Here is a 23,428-nt window from a genome sequence, read left to right on the forward strand (position 1 = left end):
GTTTTAATTAAATTAGTACTATATTATAAATTAAAATTTTTACGATGCCTTGTCAAAATGCTGTTGCAAGTAGTCATTAAAAAACTCCCTAAGAAAGAAAGAAAGAAAATGTGCTATATTACGTAAGAATAATCTTGTGTACAAGCATCCTACAAGCTAAAAAAAACAAAACAAAAATACAATTTCAAAAATTGACAAAACAATGAACAAAATTAAACACAAGAAGACGAAACCTTTTGAACATACTTGAATTAAAGATAACTAAATAAAACAATCAATTACTAAATAAAGGTAAACTTGTTGACAAAACTAGAGAAGAAAAAAGGAAAAAACCAACATGTCCAAGGTAAAAACCTATCATTAAAAAAGTCATCCAGGTTATAATATGCCTTAGCCAATACAAGCGTCTTTAATTCTCTTTTAAATTTCTTAACATCCGATATATGTCTAACACATAGAGGAACATGATTGTACATTTTTTTACTTATGTAAATTAATGAGTTATTGGTAAGGGAAGACTTATCTATATATAATAGGTAGGGGAACATCATTTACACGACGAGTCAAATGGCCAGTATCAGAGGGTAGTTTGGGAATTTTGTGAATAAGAGCAGCTGTTTCTCAAATAACAGTATTCCTTGATCCACACAGTCAAATGCTTTGGATAGATCACAAAACATTGCCGCCGATGGCTCTCCAAAATTCAAGGACACATAGACGCTCTCTAAAAAGCTAAAAACAGCATCATGAGTCCCTTTACCGGCTTGAAATCCAAACTGATTTGCAAACAAAATGCCATTATGATCTAAAAAGGACAAAATCACCTTATACTATAATTGATATATTAGGTATCAATGTGCTCCTTAGGATGAAATCATTGATCTTGGTAGAGGGTTGCAAACATAATGTTGAGTTTGAAATTTACAAAAAATCATCCACATTGTTGGGCGCCAAAGTATATTTAATGATACAATAAATAAAAATAAATAAAATAGGTTCATCTATCATCATATCCATCGTTCACTCATTTTAATGCTCTTTTTACGTTTTACTCGAAAAATATACCTAAAGGTTATATAAGAAAAATATAAATATTATAAATTTTTTTTATCACTTATAATTTTCTTAAAAAGCATTTTTCTCTTAGGCAAATATTTTCTGCAAAAAAAACGTTTTTCATTAACAATACCTTACCCCCCCCACCCACCCCACACAGCTTACCAGTAAGAGATTGGTTTCAAAAATCATTATTTCCAAAATAATACACATGAATTACAGCTGCTTTTGTCGTTAATATCCAACCTAATAACATAGTTTAGTTATTTAGATTTTATATAATTATATATATGTATGTTATTAAATATTTAGCACAAAAACAGTGTTATTAGATTGGATATTATGGACGAAAAACGGTGATTTTTCAAAAGAATTTTTTACTGGGCAAATGTTTGAGGTGGGTAGGGGGGTAAGGGTTGTGTTGATGAAAAACAATGTTTTTGCAGCAAATATTTATTCAATATTTAATTCAATAACACTGTTTATTTAAATTAAATATATAAATATTTAGTATAAAAACAGCATTATTAAATTGGATAGTAAGGACGAAAAACAGTGATTTTTCAGAAGAATTACATCAAATATTTAAGGTGTAGTAATCGAGTTTAAAATAGATGTTTGAATTCCGTGTCAATTTTCTTAAATGCCTCCCTTTTGTACACTAGTGCAGCTTTGGTGCAGTAAAAAAAAAATCACTAACAACTTGTCAATGAGAGCAACTTCTCATTATTTTACAAGTTATTTTTTATCAAAATGGGAGTCTCATAACCTTATTGGCAAATTATTAGTCACCCCTTGGGCCCAATGGCACCCTAACCCCAATATTTTATATGGCACCTGTGTGACAAATGAAAGGTCTTTTGGACTCATATTCACCTGCACAAGAATTTTGCGACCTACACATGTTTCGTAGCACCACACATATTTAAGTTAAAATAAAAAATAAATATATAAAAAAGATATTGCTGACGTTCACATTATATCCGGTTTAAAAACTAAATAAAATAAAAGTACATAAAACAAGCAGAATCATACAAATATAAATAAACATAATTGAAATTCCAAAGTAATTTACTAATTTTATATTACCTGACAAAAGAAGCCAAGAGTGGGACAAACCCGTCAACCTAAAGTTCATTAATAAGGAAACTAACAAAAAAAAAAGTTGATCAAATCTGATACTATTGACTTTGTGTCCCTCCAATCATCTCTGAATTTTCATTATTAAGAGGTCTCTTTGAGAAACATGAACTACTTTTTTCAAATTTGACTTAGATTGTTCGAAATTAGGTCAGCCATTAAAGTATTTCACCTACTTCTAGCAAACCCTGTACATGTATAAATTTAATTTTCAAAAAATGCGTCTCTCTTGACCTTCAGACCGTCCCATCAACGTTTGCCCGAAATGCACCGGACAAATTCGGGACACCCGAAACTTCGCTTTGGAAAAATTAACCGCCAAAATTAACTACTCGTGCAAATACCGAGATCACGGTTGTACTGTAGTTCGAAAATCCGAAAATATTAGGGAACACGAACGATGCTGCGAGTACGGATCCTACAATTGTCCCTTAGCAGAGTGGGTGGACTGCGACAAGGTCGCAACTAGAACGGAAATTATGAAGCATGTACGAGCCACTCATGATTCGTACATCTTAAAAAGCGACAAAATTGTTGTGCCCTTTGGTGGTGGTGGGGGTGGAGATCAACCCCTCGAAGGTTCCCATATCATTGCTTATGCGAATCGGCTATTTGTGGTAAGTGATCTCTACTGGTACTTAAGACTACCTCCTTGGAACATTGCATGATGTCTTTTTCATAGAATATATAATTTTTTCTTAATATACTGAATATTTTTTAATAGAGGGTTGCAAATATAATGATGAGTTTGAAATTTAAAAAAAAAATCATCCACACTGTTGGGCGCCAAAGTATTTTAATGCGAGAATTAAGATTTTAAATTGATACAATTTTTTTTTGGAATTATTCATTCTGATAGAGAGTTGCAAATTTAATATGAGTTTAACATTTTTGGAATGTTCTAATGTATTTCTGGATATTTCGGAAATAATTTAATGGTGAAAACAATTGTGAATATTTTTTTGGAAAAGGATAAATAAAAAATGAGCGGTTAGAACGAAGTATTTTAATAGAAGTTTTAGGAAATGAACGTATTACTATTATTACAGTCTAAAATAGGACTCCCAAAACCTTATTAGCAAATCTTTAAAAAAAAATCTAATTTTATTTAAGAAAACTAAACAGAGGTCTCAAAAAGATTGTTTCTGAATTTCTATGAGAGCCTCAATTTTTTCTTAATTCCCTGTATATATTTTGTCATGTGTTGTAATTTGTAATAGCTAAAAAATGTACTCTAATTAAGTTCTTATATGTTTACAATGCAAGCATCCAATGTTGCCACCGTGTGTTTTTTTTCTAGATGTTCTTGTATGTGTGTAAATTTAGCGAATATATATAATAAACCGAAATCGAGAACGCAGCATATGTCGTTTGCCAGCTACCTATTTAGTCATTTAATTGATATAACGTCCGTATCTCCTGTAATTCCCAAGGAATTTTCATAATTTTTTCTCCAGATATTAACAATGAATAACTAAATCGATTTATGGTGATTGCAAACCTCTACAAACTACGGTTTTTTTTTGAAAATTAATTAAAACTTCAAATGTTGATGAAATGCCTTTCCTCTTGTTGATTCATCTCCATGCTATAGTGAGTATATATTGCTTAAACAATAATTTAAATAATATCAATTGTTTCCTTGCAAATTCTTTTAAAACATTAGGACCTTTATAGTGGTTTTTCAAGTCCGGTTTAAGCTCGGTTGAATTAAATGTGTTTTCCCGTAAGATCAGTGTTACCTGTTTAATTGAAACCTTATTTATTTAGATGGTCTTGATTTTGATATTCTGTTAATCTGGTTGTGAAAAACACGTTGCAAATAGGAAAACTGTATAAAATGCCTGTGCCACGTCAACAAAATGCTTGAAAGAATGGCACATTTAATTTAGTAGCTCAATAACTGCCAAAGGATTTGGATAACTTTTTTTTTAATAATATATAATAAACGTCTAAACTGATTTGCTATGATTGCGAGCCTCTACAAAAGAATGTTTTTTTGATAAAAAATTATAAAATTGTTAGATGTTAAAAAATATAAACGGCTATAACACCGAAAGGAGACGTTTTATTCATATCCTTTGTGAATAGGCTTAACCCCCCACCCACCCCACACAACTTGCCATAAAAAACATTTTTTTTCAGAAAGCATTTTAAGAAAAAAAGTTCCTATGAACATATGTCCTAAATGTCTTAACTTTTGAGATACAGGGTGTCAAAGTTTAAAAAAAAATCAGTTTTTTAATAATAACTTAAACAGTAATGTAGAAATTTTTATGAAATTTGGTACATGTATTCATTGCATCAAGACGCATTTTTTGCTGTGCAAAAAAATTTTCTCTGCCAGTGGCGTCCCTACGGGTCTTCTATTGAATATTTTTAGTGAAAAAAAATACTACGCCACCGCTTTTTCTTAAATTAAAAATTATTTTTAAAAAGACTTTTTAGCAAATTTGATTTCTTGGTTTTGTTGTCGGCCGAGGCATGGTTTTCGCTTAAAAAAATGAAAACAATTTTTCTTATATAGAACATATGTTCATAGGAACCTTTTTTCTTAAAATGGGTCCAGGAATCACCCTCTTAAATATTAGCACGTCTTTAAGGAACACCCTGTATATTCAATATTGAATTTAATAATACTGTTTATTTAAATTTAATATATAATTGTATATATAAATATTTAGTATAAAAATAGAGTTATTAGATTGGCTAATATGAAGGAAAAAGTGATTTTTTAGAAGAATTTCATTAAAATTTGAGGTGTTGTAATCGAGTTTAAAATTGTAATTTTTTTAAATGCCGACCTTTTGTAAACAAAATCGTCTATCATATACGTATATTCTACAGTTAAATATACCTTGACCTTATACGGATTGTTTCACATTTAAACAAGGTTTTTTCATGTTTTACTCGAGAGCTTTATGGGTATGTGAGAAAAATAGATACAAAAACTATTGATTTTTATCCCTCATAATTTTTCTAAAAAGATTTTTCTTCTTAGGCAATTATTTTCTACAAAAAAAAATCTTTTTTTATTAACTCTACCCTTAACCCTCCACCCACCCCACACAATTTACCAGTAAGAAATTTTTTTTCGAAAATTTATTGTTATCCAAAATAATGCGCAAGAATGCATGATGAACAGCTGGTTTCGTCGTTAATATTCAATCTAATAACACAGTTTGTTTATTTAAATTTGTTATAATTATATATATGTATTATATAGTATTATATAAATTAAAATATTTACGATAGAAAATTTGCTCTTAAAATGCTGTAGCCAGTAATCTATATATATAAAAGAGTTTATCCTGACTGACTGACTCATCATCGCAGAGCCCAAACTACAATAGCTAGAAACGTGAAATTTTGCCAAAGGGTTCCTTTTATAATGTAGGCACCGGATAAGAACAGATTTTTCGAAATGCCACCGATAAGGGGTGTTAGCGATATGATAAATATCGCATAGCGGCATAAAACTGATTAATAAATCCGATTGAAAATGTGCCGCTGTATTATTTATATTTTGGTAGACATAACAACAAGGCGGGTCCATGCGAGACTGATACCCGAGAGGTGACTCGACTCAGTCTTACCGCTCGCTCTGCATCTAACGAATCATTTTTAAGATTATTTGTGTCTTGGTTTTATAATAATTATATTATATTAATCACGGCCTTTGACCTCAAGAAAAACGGTGTGGCAATTGTGGGTTGCATGTACTATCAATGAGGCGAGGCTTTGGATTTTAGTTTTGTGTATTGTGGGTTGCATGTATAATCATTGAGCCGTGGCTTCGGATTTTATTTTTGTGTATTGTGGGTTGCATTTACTATTATTGGAGGCCTGGATTCGAACTTAAGAACAGCTGTCTGAATCAACTGGATAAGATAAGTTATATTCTGTGGTTATGTTATAGTTATTATTTGTCGTGTTATTTGTACCGTTCAACAACTTTAACGATTTTACGCATGCTTTCGCACCTATAGTGTAGCGTTTTTGTTTATAATTTTTGTTAATATGACTGTAGCAAATTTAAATATTAACGGTGTTTTTATACCGCACATTGTTGTACCGATTATTGGAGACGGCGCTTGCCTTTTTCGACCAATTTCCTATATATTATACGGAACCCATGATATGGCTGAACAAGTACGCGGGGAAGTAGTGGCACAAGTTATGGAGTGTTAGGACGATTTTTCCATTTTATCGCACGACAGAACCGGTAATAATTTTAATAGCGCAGCTGCTTACCATGCCGAAATGTCTCAAAATCACACTTATGGTGGTTATTGTGAATTAACAGCCGCTGGCCAAATTTATCCTTTTTTGTTGGAAATTTATCACGACGGAGGGTTATTACACATATTTGGACTTATAAAAAACCCTATCAACGATTTTTCAAATGGGCATTTTGACGTGTACAAACTTATCCAAAATGAAATTACAACGAACGCCCAAATTTATAACAATCTCTCTATTGGAAAAACAACGGGCCGACGCCGCCGTACGAGAGTCTTACCTGAAATCAGAAAAAAACAGCTTAGAAATGCCTCTATGAAATACGCAAAAAGTAAACCAGAAATTCATCGTGCCGCTGTCATGACGTATCAGAAAAAAAAACAGAAATTCATAGAGCAGCTGTTTTTGAATACAACAAAAATAATCCCGAAAATCGGTTAGAAAGGCGATTGCTACCATGGAAAGTAAAAGCCTTATCTGGGATGATGTATGATTCTGCCGTAGATTATGAAACAGACAAAATTGTTGCTCTAGGTGATATGAATCATAAGTGCATTTACTGTAATGCTTCAAAATGGAAAGAAGAGACTCCTGGTATGTGTTGTGTCAGTGGTAAAGTACGCATTCCAGCTTTAGTTGGCTTGCCAGAACCTCTTAATGGTTTAGTTATGAATCTTCATACAGAGCATACACATTTTATGGATTGTATTCGTAAATACAATAGTGCTTTTCAAATGACATCCTTCGGAGCAAAGAGAATTCAGGAAGGTCAATTTATGCCCACTTTTAAAGTGCAGGGACAAGTTTATCGTTTAGTTGGCAGTCTATTACCTTCACTACAGAAAGACCCTCAATTTCTTTAGATTTACTTTATTGGGGAAGATGAACGGGAAGCCACGTTAAGATGCAACAATTTTGCTAATTTAAAACCAAAGTTAATTAAACAATCGCAAGCTATGTTGCATGAAAAAAATCGTATATACGGGATCTCAAAACAACTTTGCAGAAAATTCCCAACGATTGCAATAAGTTCGAAGTTGTTATTCATTCACAGTGGACGCTATAATGCACCTACGGCAAGTGAAGTTGCTTTGGTCATAGTCGGGCAACAATTTGAAAAACGAGATATTGTTTTACAAAGCCACGATAACAAATTGAGACGTGTCAGTGAGTTGCATCGCTCATATGACGCCTTGCAATACCCACTAATTTTTTGTTATGGTGAAAACGGTTACTCTATCGATATATCAAAATATAATCCGGCAACAAAAACGCCTTTGTCAAAAACCGCTTCAAAGACAAATTGTTTAGGAGGCCAATGCTTGGAAAAATATGGTTTGCCAAAGCCCATAAGACACGAAGATTCCATACAAAATAGAGAATATATCAGAGAGATAAGTTATGACACTGATTTATTGGCACATGAAGTATCCAACAAGGAAAGTTCCTTAACAGCAGAACAAAAGCCTATATACCAACAAATTTTAAATTGTATTGGCGATACCACAGGGAAATTATTCTTTTTGGATGCTCCTGAAGGTACCGGTAAAACGTATCTTCTAAATTTATTGTTGGCTAACGTATGCAAAAATTGCCTTAGCAGTGGCATCCTCAGAAATTGCTGCTACTTTGCTAGATGGTGGTAAAACGGCCCATTCTGCTTTTAAATTGCCCTTAAATTTAACCCATACAGAGACACCACTATGTAACATTTCGAAACAAAGTAACATGGCTCAGGTTTTTAAAGGAACTAAACTTATAGTATGGGATGAATGCACGATGGCTCATAAGGGCGCCGTGGAGGCTCTTAACAGCTCTCTAAAGGATATCAGAGAAAACGTTACTTTAATGGGCGGAGTAACTGTTCTTTTAGCTGTAGACTTTCGACAAACCTTACCTGTTGTGCCAAGGGGAACACGAGCCGATGAAGTAAAAGCCTGTTTAAAATCGTCACATTTATGGCCTTACATTAAAAACAAATATGAGGGTTTTTTAGGAGGTGATGTGAATATTGGTCAGTTTGCCCATACTTTGCTTCAAATAGGTGATGGAATATACCCCTCAATCGATGGTAAGATTGCTATAGCACCAACTCTAGCCAAAGTAGTTAAAAACTTAACCACCGAAGTTTACCCCGACAATGGGAATATAAAAGAGAAACCTATTAACTGCTTATGTGAACGTGCTATCCTTACTCCCAAAAACGACAAAGCCGCTGAAATAAATCACCTTTTACTAGAAGCGTTTCAGGAAGAAGAAATGTAATACAAATCTGTAGACTCCTAATTCAAACTGATGCGCTGTGAACTATTCCGTTAAATTTCTAAACACTCTTAATCCTCCTGACCTTCAACCTCATAACCTAATTTTTAAGATTGGTGCACCCAGACCTCCCAAGCTTTGCAATGGGACCAGACTGCAAATAAAAGCTCTCCACCGAAATGTTGTAGGAGCCACGATCATCACCGGCTGTGCTCAAGGGGAATGTATTCATACCACGAATTCCTTTATTACCATCAGATTATCCATTTGATTTTAAAAGGCTGCAGTTTCCACTTAAAGTCTGCTTTGCCATGACTATAAATAAAGCTCAGGGACAGACACTTAAGACAGTTGGAGTAGATCTTAGGGAGGACTGGTTTTCACATGGGCAATTTTATTTGGCCTGTTCGAGAGTAAGTTCTGCAAGTACCCTAATAATTTTAGCACCTGAAAGCAGCACCACAAATGTAGTGTACAAGGAAGTTCTAAATTAACTTTTACTTTTGAAATGTAAGTTTTTAGCGTTTCGTGTAATATTTACGTTTTTTATTATGTTAAAGCCAGTAATTTATGTTTAAGAATAAACAAAAAATAAATTTTGATACTGATTATTATTTACATAAATAAAAAAACCTGTCCATCTCAACTTTCCGCGGACGAAGTCGCGGGTACCACGCTTGTATAATCATTAAAAAAACTCTCTAAAAAGACATCCTGGATCCAATAGTTGATACAGGTGTCAGTGTGCTCATCAAAGTAAAATCATTCTGTAAAGGGTTGTAGAAGTTTTTCAAAAAAAAAAATCACTTTGTTGGGCGCCCAAGTATATGTAATACTACAATTATGATTTTAAATTTACACGCTTTTCTTTCTTGGGTTGTATGTATGTTATTTTAATCGCTATTAAGAGGCCTTTAAACAGGGTAATAAATCAAATAGTAAATAAAATAGTAGATCAATATCCATTGTTCACTTATTCTAAAGCTCTATTTACGTTTTCCTCGAAAACCTGAAGGGTATATAAGAAAAATCCAAAAATTATAGATTTCTTTATCACTTATAATTTTCTTAAAAGGCATTTTTCTCTCAGGCGATTATTTTCTGCAAAGAAAAACCGCCCTTACACTACCCTTACCCCCCACCCACCCCGCACAACTTACCAGTAAGAAATTGTTTTCAAAAATAATACGCATGAATAACAGCTGGTTTCGTCGTTAATATCTTATCTAATAACATAGTTTGTTTATTTCAATTTGATATAATTATAAATATATGTATATTCATAATTATTTAATACAAAAGCAGTGCTATTAAATTGGTTTTTTAGATAAAAAACGGTGATTTTTCAAAAGAATCTTTTACTGGGCAAATGTTTGGGGTGGATGGCGGGTTAAGGGTTACGTTAATAAAAAACAATGTTTTTGTAGAAAATATATATTCAATATTTAATTTAATAACACTGTTTATTTAAACAACGAGCGCAGTTGCCACATACCTTTATCGAGAGATTATTTACGGTCAATATTCACATTGTTGCCGTTCTGGTGATTTATTGAATCCAGACTTTAATTATTATTAATGATTAGTATAAATATAGGACAAGATATTGTTGGATATTAAACGAATTTTCTTTTTCCTTTATAATACATAATGCAATTGAGTTTTTGCTAATTACAATAATTTATTACATGACCTTATGTCCTTCTGTCAAAATTGAATACTCACTGGCAACATGGAATACTAAGCATGTTTATCAACAAAATATCCCCTCTGCCCCTTGTGTATCCAATGTTTATTCTAGTGTATTCAATGTTCTAAGACTACCTCAGATAAATTAAGTTAAAATCATTATTTATTTATTCATTTAATCTACCAGGTACCTTAAAAATAATAATTAGTTATAAAAGTGGCCCAAGAAAAGTGCTGCCTGCAGAATATTTTGAAGTTTGATGGTCAGATGTTAGAGGGAGTTACAGGTAGTTCTAAAAATTTAACATTTAATATTTTACAAAAAACTTAAAGCAAATTATTATCGTAATAATCTACAAACATTTCCGCACAAAAAAAGTTTTAACAAAGAATATTATGAAGTGACCTAATATAAAAAAAATTTAACAAAACAGAAAAAACACACCACATAAACGGGAACGTAAAAATATGTTAGTTTAAAAAAGAAGACTTTTTTTTTTATTTTCATTAATTGAGCTATTTTTTATTATTTGTTTTAAATAAAAAAAAAAATTGAAAGTAGGATTTCTAAGGTTTATTATTTAATTGGTTCTAATGTCAAAAGGCTATGGAAAGGGTTAATTTTAATTATATTTCGTCCTCGTTGCTTAAATAAGAAAACAACGTAAATGTTTAAAGACACCCAAGCAACACATATATTATTTATTATCAACCGTATATGGTCAAGACATGTTTACTAAAGTGTAGAATATAGGTATATAATATACGATTCTGTGTACAAAGAGGAATAAAATTTCAGCATTTAAAAAAATTGGCACGGGATGTAAATGTCTAGTTTCTAAACTCGATAACTACACCTCAAATATTTGATGAAATTCTTCTGAAAACTCACGGATTTTCGTCCATATTATCCAGTTTAATAGCACTGTTTTGGTATTAAATATTTATAAATATAAATATATGTAATTTACATAAGCAAACTGTGTTATTAGATTAGATATTAGCGACAAAACCAGCTGTTATTCATGCGTATTATTTTGGAAAACAATGATTTTTGAAAACAATTTCTTACTAGGCAAAAATTTGGGGTGGGTGGGGGGGTAAGGGTTGTGTTGATAAAAAACAATGATTTTGTAGAAAATATATAATCAATATTTAATTTAATAACACTGTTTATTAGTGTAAAAACAGCGTTATTAGATTGGGACATATGGACGAAAAACAGTGATTTTTTAGAAGAATTTCATCAAATATTTGAGGTGTACTAATCGAGTTTTAACACTAGATTTGTACATCCCGTGTTTTTCTTTGCCGACATTTTCTCCCTTTTGTAAACAGAATCGTATATGATATACGTATATTCTACAGTTTAATAAATATTTCTTGACCATATATGGACACACAGAAAAATCCCGAAGGATTTTTTCACATTTTGTTGTGTAAAAAAAAAATTTAATTTTAATACACAATTGTTAGATAATATCTCACAGTCCTGTATAAAAATTCTCAGGCATTTTGTATATGTTTTAATGTGTATATTTCATACAATTATTACATTATAAATTAATACACCATAAGTGGATATTAATTATTAAAATAATGTGTATAAATATTCCACTTTTTTTTTTTTAATCCAATGCAGTTTGGTAAAAAATCTAATAAGCAAGTATATTTTTACTACAATTTTTAATTAATTTTTTATTCTGGCTTGTGTTGATTTTATTTACAATTGTGTAGAATAAAAAAGATTCCTGCTAATAGCCCTTCACAATTATAGAATTTTAAAACATGTATTGTGTAGTTATAATACACAATTGTGTATAAAGGAGGACGCGCCCGACGCCCTTGCCTTTGCCGCATTCAATATTAAACAGTTGTAAAGGTATGCATCAAAATTTGCAGTCGATTTAAAGTTGTTAATTGAAAATGATTTAATAGGATATTTAAAAATAAGGCTAATCAGCATAAGTTCTAATTTTATTTATTTAAATAATATCGTGATAATAACACGCGTAAGGAAAAAGGAAACGTAACTTTTTTAATTGACGGTGTAATCTTTGAGATAAATTTGATTTGGCAGCATTGCTATGATTCCCAGTGCCACAGGTGTTCAACTGTTCATTCTTCGGTCCTTCAGTCAACCGGCCGGCATGGCATTAATTTGTTTTAAGGGTTTTTCGTTTCGTTAAGTGTTAAAATTGCATAAGAAAAAAATGGATATATTCGTTGAAGATAAACTTAAGCAGTGGCGTTTATTGGGGCAACTCCAGGAGCAGTTTGTAGGTAGGTAATTAGGTAAGCACCATATTTTTTTTGCATTTACTTACTGTATACTTTGGAATTTACTGGATATTTTGATGTTTAGCCAGGTAGCTGGTACCTATTTAGTTTTTCAGTGATAACTGATAACTTTACTTATAGAATATATAAGTACCTGTTATGTACCTATAGTTATGTACCTGTAAATAAAACCCTTAGCTTAAAACTATATGTTGTTAATATGTAGGTATGCACCTACATAAGAATTTTCGTTAAGTTCCTAATTACGTGCCTATTAGGCATTTCTATTTTCTTTTAAGTTTTTTCGTTTTGTTGTGTCATTTATTTTTATTACGTGATTTTGAAACAAATTGATCAAGGGCGATTTAAAACGAAATAACAATCATTTTGATTTTCATGGGATATGAAAATCCGGTATATGTAAACATGCCAAAAAATTCTTGTAAACGAACCACTCTATTGTAAACGACCCAAAGCTCATAACTCAAAAAATTGACCAGATATCATTTTGAAAATTTCTACACATAATCCATGGACAATTTCGTTAGACACCTATTTCAGCATTTTTCCAAATTCGTGCGAGATTTTGAAAAAAAAATATATTTTCGAAACTATTGATTTTTTTTCTATTTATTCGACACAAAGTTCATAACTCAAAAAATTGACCAGATATCATTTTGAAAATTTCTACACATAATCCATGGACAATTTCGTTCGACACCTATTTCAGCGTTTTTCCAAACTCGTACGAGAATTTAAGAAAAAAAACATTTTTCGAAAATATTGATTTTTTTTCTATTTATTCGACACAAAGCTCATAACTTAAAAAATTGACCAGATATCATTTTGAAAATTTGTACACATTATCAATGGTGAATTTCGTTCGACACCTATTTCAGCGTTTTTCCAAACTCGTACGAGAATTAAGGAAAAAAAACATTTTTCGAAACTATTGATTTTTTTTCTATTTATTCGACACAAAGTTCATAACTCAAAAAATTGACCAGATATCATTTTAAAAATTTCTACACATAATCCATGGACAATTTCGTTCGACACCTATTTCAGCGTTTTTCCAAACTCGTACGAGAATTAAGGAAAAAAAACATTTTTCGAAAATATTGATTTTTTTTCTATTTATTCGACACAAAGTTCATAACTCAAAAAATTGAGCAGATATCATTTTGAAAATTTGTACACATAATCCATGGTCAGTCATTTTTATATTTTTATACAGTCAACACATTTTTAAATTCTACATAAAATGTTAAAAATGTTCATGTATCATAATGTCATACTTGTTAACTATTTTTTTTATTAAAAATTTTTGTACCCGTTTACCCCTTTACGTTGTAAGGTGTTGAAAATGGCACTTTTTATGACTTTAAAAGGGATCTAAAGATAATTCTGTTATGAAGAAAAAACAGATTTCAATTTTCCATTTCGTGTTTTTAATTTAAACTTTTTAAATGATTTCTAAGGTTTTTTCTATTTTTAACAGAATTAGCTCTAAAGCCTCCTTAAGTTATGAAAAGTGCAATTTTCAACACCATGTGTTAAAAAAAATTGATAGTTTTGTTAACAATTACCCGCCTGATATACTGTAGATGTTAAGTAATTACATACATATACATATATGTACAGGGTCATTTTTTATATTTGCGAGCCCATATACAGGGGTAAATATTAGTGATAGAGAAAAACTTTTTATGTAAGAGTTGCATTCTTTTTTCCGTATTATCTTTTAGAGTTATAAAAAAAAACAAAAGCGCATAGCAAAGTTGATAAAACAATAGCAAGTTGATTTTTTTAAATGAAACACTATATATTTTCTGCCAAATCGAAAGACCTTTTTTCCCTGATTTTAAAAATTTATAGGTTGATAATATTTGGAGATAATATGAGCCGTTTTTGAGTTATTTAAGTTTAAAATTTTTATAAATTAAAATCGTGATCACCGATCATCATGGAGTGCCGAGACGTTCCGCATACTTCAACGTGACATATTAATTGTTATTATATCGATTTAATTCAAATTAAAGTTCTTACCTTGGAAAATCACGACTAATTTAAATAATTTAACTTAATTTTAATTGACTTCACTTTAACTTATTTAATTTAATTAAAGTTTCTTTTAAAGTTCTCTAAAAACAACATTTTCTTATGAGTTGGGTTGGTCTAAATTAAAACGACACATAATTATGTCTCGGCACTCCATGATCAACTTGGCGAACACGATTTTAATTTATAAAAATTTTAAACTTGACTAATTTAAAAACAGCCCTTCCAAATATAAACAACATATATATTTTTGAAATCAGGGAAAAAAGGTCTTTAGATCTAGTAGAAAATATATAGGGCGTTTTATTAATTAAACTAAACTTGCTATTGTTTTATTAACTTTGCAATGCGCTTTTGTTTTTTTTTTAAGATAATACAGAAAAAAGTATGCAACTTTTGTATAAAAAGTTTTTCTCTATCACTTACATTACCCCTGTTTATGGGCACGCAAATATAAAAAACGACCCTGTACATAAATGTATGTGTTTATTAGCCTTTAGGTTAAAATCCTGTTTTTACAACTAAGAATTTCCATTTTAAGTTCCTATTTGCGTTCCTAATGTGTATTTGTAATACTACTACTAAAGTTTTTTTTGTTTTGCTGTGCACGTTATGTGTACTTTTTTAAAAGGTATTTAAATAAAAAAATGTTTTTTAAAACAATTGAATTTTTTTTGCCCTACCTATACAACTAAAATTTTTATTAAACATAAATGTTTGAGTATTTGGAAAAAACAGTCAATTTAGGAAAATACATATACAATCTGTATTTTTCTAATATGACGTCTTTTCTTACCAAACATTGGGCCTCACTTATTTCCCATTTTTTACGAGACTTGTTTTATTTTAATCAAATTATGACCTATCCTGTTTTTTCCAGGCGCCCTAGAATTTATTATTACACAGATTTATGACGAAATTCTCTAAAATGTATTTTAAATTTTTAAACAATTTGTTTATTTTTTTTATACAAATATATTGATTGTTTTTAAATTTTTATAAATATAAATACAAAACATTGTAATAAAAAACTCCAGTTCTTATGTTAATTTGATATATTTAAATTTATAAAACAATATATAGTATTATTATACACAATTTGTAATAAAATTTTATAGTTGAAATGAAAGAAAATAAAATATATTGTAAAAACAACCTACACTAACATGTATTTAAAATGCACAAATTGTGTTTTTTTCCTGTACATACCATGTTAAAAAAACACTAAGAGTTTGCTTCTTTACTGAACAATTATATTAAATAAATATAAAATATTGTCGAATTTAAGTACACAAATAGTGTACTATATATGCAATAAAATAAATCAAATTGATACACAATTTGTTGATTATAGAACCACAGTTGTTTAAACACAATGGCATAGAGAAATTCTACACAAATTGATTCTGTACCATTTCCAGAATCAAATTGTATGTAAAATCTATACAATTGTTGAATTTTTATTCACCTATTTTTAAGAGTCGATTTTTTCACGTTTAAATAAGTTTTTTTTTCACGTTTTACTCGAAAACCTTAAGGTTATGTGAGAAAAGTATAGATACAAAAACAATAGATTCTTTAATCACTCATAATTTTTCTAAAAAGCTTTTTTTTTTCTCAGGTAATTATTTTCTGCAAAAAAAAACCGTTTTTCATTAAGAAAAAATGTTTTTAAAAATCATTGTTTTCCAAAATAATACGCATGAATAACAGCTGGTTTTGTCGCTAATATCTAATCTAATAACACAGTTTGTTTATTTAAATTTGATATAATTATATATTTATATTGTCTATTAATATTTAATACCGAAACAGTGCGTCCATCCACAGTTTCGTCCATAATATCCAGAGGGTGAAAGGGGGTGAAGTAATTTTAGTTGAAGTATTATTTTAGTCGTCCCCCTTGACAAACCTTCTGACGTATTTCGGCGTTTTTTTTTTAAACAGTGGTCTTCAATAAATCCGTGGTGGGAAGTTTTCAAATGAACACCCTGTATATTGATGTATTTGAGTCTATATACATCAATATATTTATTGAATCAACTCATTTTAGTACTCTGGAAAGCATACATGTATGCACTCAATTTTTCAGTTTGCATGTTTTATGTGGATAATTTTATATTTGACGTGAGATGTCGATGTTACTCAAACAACAAATTCTGTAGGTTAAGTCAGGCACTATTTCTTTTAGTTGAACTTTTTGCATTTCCAAAGCAACTTGTGCCTTAAAATTTTTAATTGCACTATTGAGGAATTAAAAATTGGGTTAAGAAATTGCATTTTACCTCCGCAACTTTAAATAAGCCATGCTAAATTAACTAATACACATTTGATTATTTATGTTTAATTAAGTAACGCTGCCTTTTAGGTTTGCTACCAATATGAAACGGAAAAATTCTATTGGACCTTACAATTGGTCGGGCCCATCGAGGAGTGTCAACTGTACAGTTTGAAAGTCGAGGTTATCGATAATTCGAAACAAAAACTGCATCATTCGGCCAAAGGTGTTTGCGTGCCTGTAACTAAGAAGGCGGACTATTTCACTAAAAGAGAAAATTACATTTTATTTTATTATGATCAGATTTCTCATTTGATATCGGATGAGCGGCTCACCTTTAAGGTCAAGGTTCTTAAGTCCTTCTAAATTTTATTTTTCATTCAGTGTGTTTATTAGTTAAATGATTTAAGTTTGTTGTATTCAGATTCAGTTTTGTGTTCAGTTATAGACCATAATGTAATAATTTCATCCTGATATTTTATATTCCTTATTAAACAAATCTGTCTATTTTTTTATCTTTTAATGAATATTTGTTTTTTTTGTGTCTATAACTAATTAAATATGTTTTGAATTTGTTTTTGTGCTATTAATGTAATATCATCCTGATAAACCACTACATCGGTCGATTGTGGAAAAACTATAATTAGAAAGTCATCTAAATACTTGGTTCCAGCTTATAAGGTATGATTCAGTCGAGCACTTTCCGAGATGTATGGAATTAAAAATTATCTATTTTTTGTACTAAATTTAATATATATTAAATAAATAAAACATGTCAATAATAAATGTCTTCAACCTCATTCACCAGTAGTCATGTCGTCCCTATTGACATCTGTCACTTAACAGGTTAATACACACTCGGCATATTACTACATTCCCCTTTAACGACATTTTACAAAATGCCGTCATACCTTACTTAAATTTAAAACTCGACCTGAAGACGTAACACTTGATTTCTTAACAAATTTCCTCTCCAAATCTGAGTCTGACTCAGAAGAACTATTTTCATTTACTAAAATAGTGTGCTCGGGAGAGGACCTATCAGGTGCTAAACATTATTTTTACCAGCATCATTTTTATATAATATTTTACACCACGCCAACTAGAACTGGGTGCTACATACAGGGTGTTTGAAATTCTACCCTCAACATGGGGATCCCGAAATCTATAAGAGATACGAAGATGGGTTAATTAGGGTAAAGTTAAGAATTTTTGCCATAATTTAACCATGCTCATATCTTATAGATTACGAGGTCCCGATGTTGAGGGTCTAATTATGAAGGAACAATAATAAGTGTGAAGGACAAATAATATCTCTTCCAGGCGTTTTTTGTTTGAGCTCAATCGGTCCAGAAATGTCAAAGTTACAAATAGTCAATTACATACATATCTGTTGGACACTTTGGTCTTTGCATAGTTGACGTTCGTATACAAAACTATTTGTAACTTTGGCATTTCTGGACCGATTTAGTTGAAACAGAAAACGCCTGGAGGAGAAAATGTTTGTCTTTTTAAGGGATGGACATTTTTCTTTCCAGAAAACTAAAAATTATTAAAATCGGTTAAGAAACGAGGAAGTTATAGTGTTGTTGTTTCCTGGATTGATATTGTTTCGTGGGAAACACATTCGGCTTTTACGACTTTCGTGACGTATTTAAAAAAATAAATTACGGTTCCGTTTTACGATTAATCGGGAGGTGAATTGTCAAGCAATTATTCGCAAAATGGACTAGCAATTTCACTCAGAACATCAACCTAACCTACCCAAACGTATCTCTCAAAAGTCCATATCATTGAGGATTTTTCAAGTTTAAGACGGTCGTTGTGTAGCTCACATTCTTATATAAAACTCTTTGTAACTTTGGCATCTCTGAACCGATTGAGTTGAAACAGAAAACGTCTGGAAGAGAAAATCTTTCTCTTTTTATTTTTACAAGAAAGAATCTAAGTGTAATAAAAAGTTATTCGCAGGCCTAATTGCATAACTTCTAAAGCAACTAGTAAAACATTGGAAGGGTAGGGGAAGAAAATCTTACAGTGTTGGTGCTCAGCAAGTGATGTTTACTACTCTAGTACGAAAACATGTTTTTATTCCTGTAGTACTATTCGTTCTATAGAGGTTAGAACCGAACAAACGAAAACATGAGCGACGGATCAATTTGAAATTTCTTGTTAATTAAAAAAAACTCTTGAAAGAGGTCTGTGGTGAGAATTCTCTTACTTCTAAAGACCGAGAGGGCATCGAAGATCAATGCACAAATCGACCTGTTTCTGCCTTAACTAAGCAAATAGTGACCAAAACTAATAAAACTTTGTCGTATGAGTATAATGTCAACAAGGAAACTGTCAGAAAAAAATTAAAAACATTAAGAAAGTACGTGCAATGTTAGTCTCAGAAGATTGGACCTTGACCAATAGCTCGTCTGTCAACAGATCTGCGCAGAATTTTGTAAGAGGTTAGGTGAAGAGAGAATTAATTGTCATGAAACCTGGATATTCCAATACTATGTTGAAACCAAATTTGCGCTTTAAACAGAATAATGAAATATTATCAGGATCATGGATCACATAATGGAAATTTTAAAGTACAATCTATGATTACGGTTATGTTTAAGCTACTACAAAATAAATTTTAATAAATTTATAAGCATGCAAGATTTGAATTGCGCGCCCTGTTTGACAGTCATAATGTCATATAATTATTACGTGACATTAGTTAACAGATGGGAGTTAGCACATGTATGAAGCTTGTATGGTGAAAATCGGAATCGTATGTCCGCCATCTTGCTTGGCAAAATTGACAGGGAGCTGACCGACAGTTGTTGACATTGACTGATAGAACACTATTTGTCATTGTGTATTCAGATCAATATCTGATGCTAACACCTAATCAAAAAGGCCCTTTTCTCTATAAGTAACCTTTTTGCTTTAGATATTACCATTAAATGCTAAGATTGTCAGATTAAATGAAATTTGATTTCCCGCCCTAATTTGGCCACTCCTTTCTACCATTTTGATTGGTCCAATTAGGCATGTCAAACTGTCAAGTTAGTTACAACAGTTTCCGTTGCCAAGCGAGAGGACGCTAGCTGATTTATCAGAAGAATTCAAATCGATCAGTTTGTATGCAACCACCACTTCTCTATATATTTGTGTTCTGTTGGAGTTAGTAAACATGGAGGAGTATATTATGTTACTAATTTATCTACTGTAAAAAGAGTAATCAAATAATTCGAAAGTACTGGTTCGGTTAGTGATGTGAAACACACGATAAGATATTGAAGAGATCTAGTACGAGTTTGCTTCTGGTTTTGGTGACCTGAATTAGCCTCCACGCCCTTACGATTTTAGACTTCTGGCTGTGAAGATATCTGAATAGTCACAGGTTAATGCCAATAATCCTGCAACTATCGAAGCATTGAAATCCGAAATTAGACGTTGTTAATGAAAATTTGGGCAAACGTATGAAAAAACTCTATATCTATATATATATATGTTAGATTGTAGATTTCAAAAATAACTTTTTTAAAAAAACTTTTATTTCAAATTACAAAAATAAAAACCGACATAGGTTTACCTTATACTAAATACTTAATAATAATGATTCTTAGAGCTAACAAGCAATGGCTTTTTATATAAACAGAAAATGCTGACTATCATGAGAACAATAAGATAAGGTTCTTTCCACAGTCTTTTTAAACAAACAACAGCTAAGCATAAAAGGTGCTACGTTTGCTTATTCCCGGAAACGCCTACGGATCTGGTTGAGACGGTCAACATGTGGGTTGGCCTTGGTATCGGGTTTCATGGTATATTCTCATCTAACAGCTCCCCTTTTAAAAGAAAAGTTGGTGTTAATCTAAACAGCAACTTTTAAGCAGAACTCTTATTGGTGTTGAGTTCCATTGCTTCTTCCTGGTCTCCTAGGTGGATACTAGGACGTCTTCTTGGGACCATCCTCGAAAGCTGCTCTCTAAATGTCCGTATTCTGGGTTTAGGTTGGAATCGTGGGAAGTCATCATTGTTTGAACTATTCGTCACTATACCAATGGTTGGAGTTCGACGTCTTCGGCATTTGCAAGTAATGTAAAGGACTATGAGCAGAACTATGGATACAATTGTTGTAATAGTGAACCAATTCATGTGTTTTTCGTTGAAGGGTTGATTGATTAGTTTGTCAAGCTGTTCGGAATACTGATTGAGATTATGTTCGGCAATGTTCAGGTCATCAACATTTAGTTCACTGATGCGTAATGGTTTCAGTTTCGGCATTTTCGTTTTCTCTGGCAATTGATCACAGCAAGAGTATGGAATCAATATTGGAGATGAGTTTGGCTTCGACGAAGTCTCATTTGTTTCTCGTTCAAGTGAAGCTTGGATCCTCGTACTTCCAACAAACGCACCACAGGTAGTTCCAAGGATTACTATGGTATTGTCCGTGAGAATTTCTGAGACTATACCCTTGTTTTGACACTTAATGGTGATTGGAACTGGACTTGATGTTGTGACTAGCCATGAGTTTTGACGGATAAGCTGCACATGGTAACCTTCTGCATAGAAAATGGAAGGTCTACAGGTTTTAGGCAGTTTTGTATGTTGCCTAAGGAGTTGTGCTTCACAGATCGCATCACTGTCGATGGGGTACGGAAGTACATTAGTACAGATTTTCGTTGCCCTGTCGATATTTTTACAATGGTCCAAGTTTTGAAATGTAGTGAAAAACAATGAATCATAATCACGCGCAATATAATTATTTGTAGTTGATATTGTGTGATAAAGACCTGTTCGATTATCTAAGATCGGGATTGGATAAAGGCGATACAGGGTATATACTGAGGGTTCAACAAACTATTTTTGTATCAGATTGATAAGCATCTAATTCGATTAAATCTAAGTATTGAGCAATAGTTGAAGTTGAAATTGGCAAAGGTAAGATGTATTTTTGTAGAGAGTAAGAGATTTCCCCAAGTGAATCCTCTAAATCTGATGGTTTTATTATAGAGCCATGTAATATCTTTAAGCGTGCAAAGGTGACTGCATTTAATGCGTCATTTATAGTGTCTTTAATGAATGTATAGCTTTCCATTAGCGATTCACATAAGTCTAGGATTTTAAATTGTGCACGATAAAAAGCTAGATCATCTGAAAGTGAAGCAATTAAAGTTTCTATTTCGCAAATATTCTGATTAAAGGTTTCTTCATCGATTTTAAGTTTTTGTATGGTAGAGTTGAAACTCTTTATAACAGAAGTTGTAACTGAAATTTGTTGTTGCATAAGCCGTTCGATATTTGCCTCATTACTATTGATTTTGTCAATACAGTCATTAAAGTATTGTCCATCTGATGCATCTAAGTTTCCAGTTATTGCTTTCCAAACAGTTCCGATACCGTCGAATATTCCTCGTTTTTCTCTTAAATTAATATCTTTAGTACCGATGATTAACTCTTGATATTTAACGTTTACGTATTTCGAAATTTGCTTAAGAAGACTAGCGTGAGTTTGTATTTCAACAAAAGCTGCCATCATTCGATTAGATTTTTCGATTGACAGGCTATCTAATAAACCGTTTAGGATGTTATCATTATGCTCAATTGCTTATTTAAAGGGAACTAAATCTTGATATACTAAAAGTGTCCATTTGTCGTTTGAAATTTTAATGTTAATTTCTTCATTGAAAAAGAGTCCAACTGTATTATTAATGGGCGTTATTCGGTATTGGCTGCTGGCGATCGAAGTCAATCCCAGTAACCTGCAAGGAAATGATAGGGAGATAAAACCTATTCGAAATATGGTTTCATTCTATCGAAATTAACTCTGGTTGTTTTATTCGTTTCGAGGTTTAATAATTTGGCTCAATTTAAAAGGATTTCAGTTATGACATACGGACCGTTAAATTTGTTTTCTGATTTGGATTTTATTTGTGATTCTCGGTTGTAAACCTTATCACCAACGGAGAATTCGGGTTGTTTTTCCGATATACGTTGATCAAATCTTTCTTTTGACTTTTGTTTGGCATGTTCTGTTCTTTGCCTAGCAACTTTATGAAAATAGCTCATTCTATTATTTAGATCGCGGATGTATTTTAAAATAAGGGCTTCTTGATTGTAAAGTGTTTCTGGGGGTCTATTTGATGTATGGCCAAATACAAGCTCATACGGAGTAAAACCGTGTGTTCTGTTTTTAGTGTTATTGTAACGAATAACAGCATAAGGTAAAATCGAGAAGGGTTGGTCTTCGGGATGTTCGGCCAGATTTACTCTTATCATTTCGCCTAGGGTCGCGTGGAAACGTTCTAAAGAGCCATTCGATTCGGGATGACCTACACTTGAAAATGTTATTTTCGTATCAAAAAGTTGACATAGGTCTTTTAGAAGTGTGTTATCAAATTCTTTGCCAGAATAGCAATGAATTCTTAGGGG

At 31.6% G+C, this 23,428-nt stretch overlaps 2 protein-coding genes across 6 annotated transcripts in view; one reads left to right on the top strand and one right to left on the bottom strand.

The window, feature by feature from the left end:
* LOC126747987 (uncharacterized) overlaps positions 1-14,817 on the bottom strand; it is a 56,266-nt gene extending 41,449 nt beyond the window's left edge. Inside the window, exon 1 of the mRNA XM_050456978.1 lies at positions 14,719-14,817. The gene's annotated coding sequence lies outside the window, so the exon portion shown is untranslated. The remainder of the gene's footprint in view (positions 1-14,718) is intronic.
* The window catches only part of LOC126747986 (E3 ubiquitin-protein ligase siah-1-like), a 149,676-nt gene that overhangs the window by 55,827 nt on the left and 70,421 nt on the right, over positions 1-23,428 (top strand). For 4 of the 5 annotated variants that reach the window (XR_007664573.1, XR_007664571.1, XR_007664572.1 and 1 more), the window contains one exon: positions 2,437-2,813. Coding sequence is in view for 2 of the 5 variants with exons in the window: in XM_050456974.1 (XP_050312931.1) it covers positions 2,437-2,813 (377 nt within the window). In the remaining 3 variants the exon portion in view is untranslated. Of the gene's footprint in view, positions 1-2,436; positions 2,814-17,098; positions 17,584-23,428 lie in introns of those variants that run through there. The other variant, XM_050456973.1, reaches the window with a different exon arrangement.

This window comes from Anthonomus grandis, chromosome 20, assembly GCF_022605725.1.
Source record: "Anthonomus grandis grandis chromosome 20, icAntGran1.3, whole genome shotgun sequence".
NCBI classification, from domain to species: domain Eukaryota; kingdom Metazoa; phylum Arthropoda; class Insecta; order Coleoptera; family Curculionidae; genus Anthonomus; species Anthonomus grandis.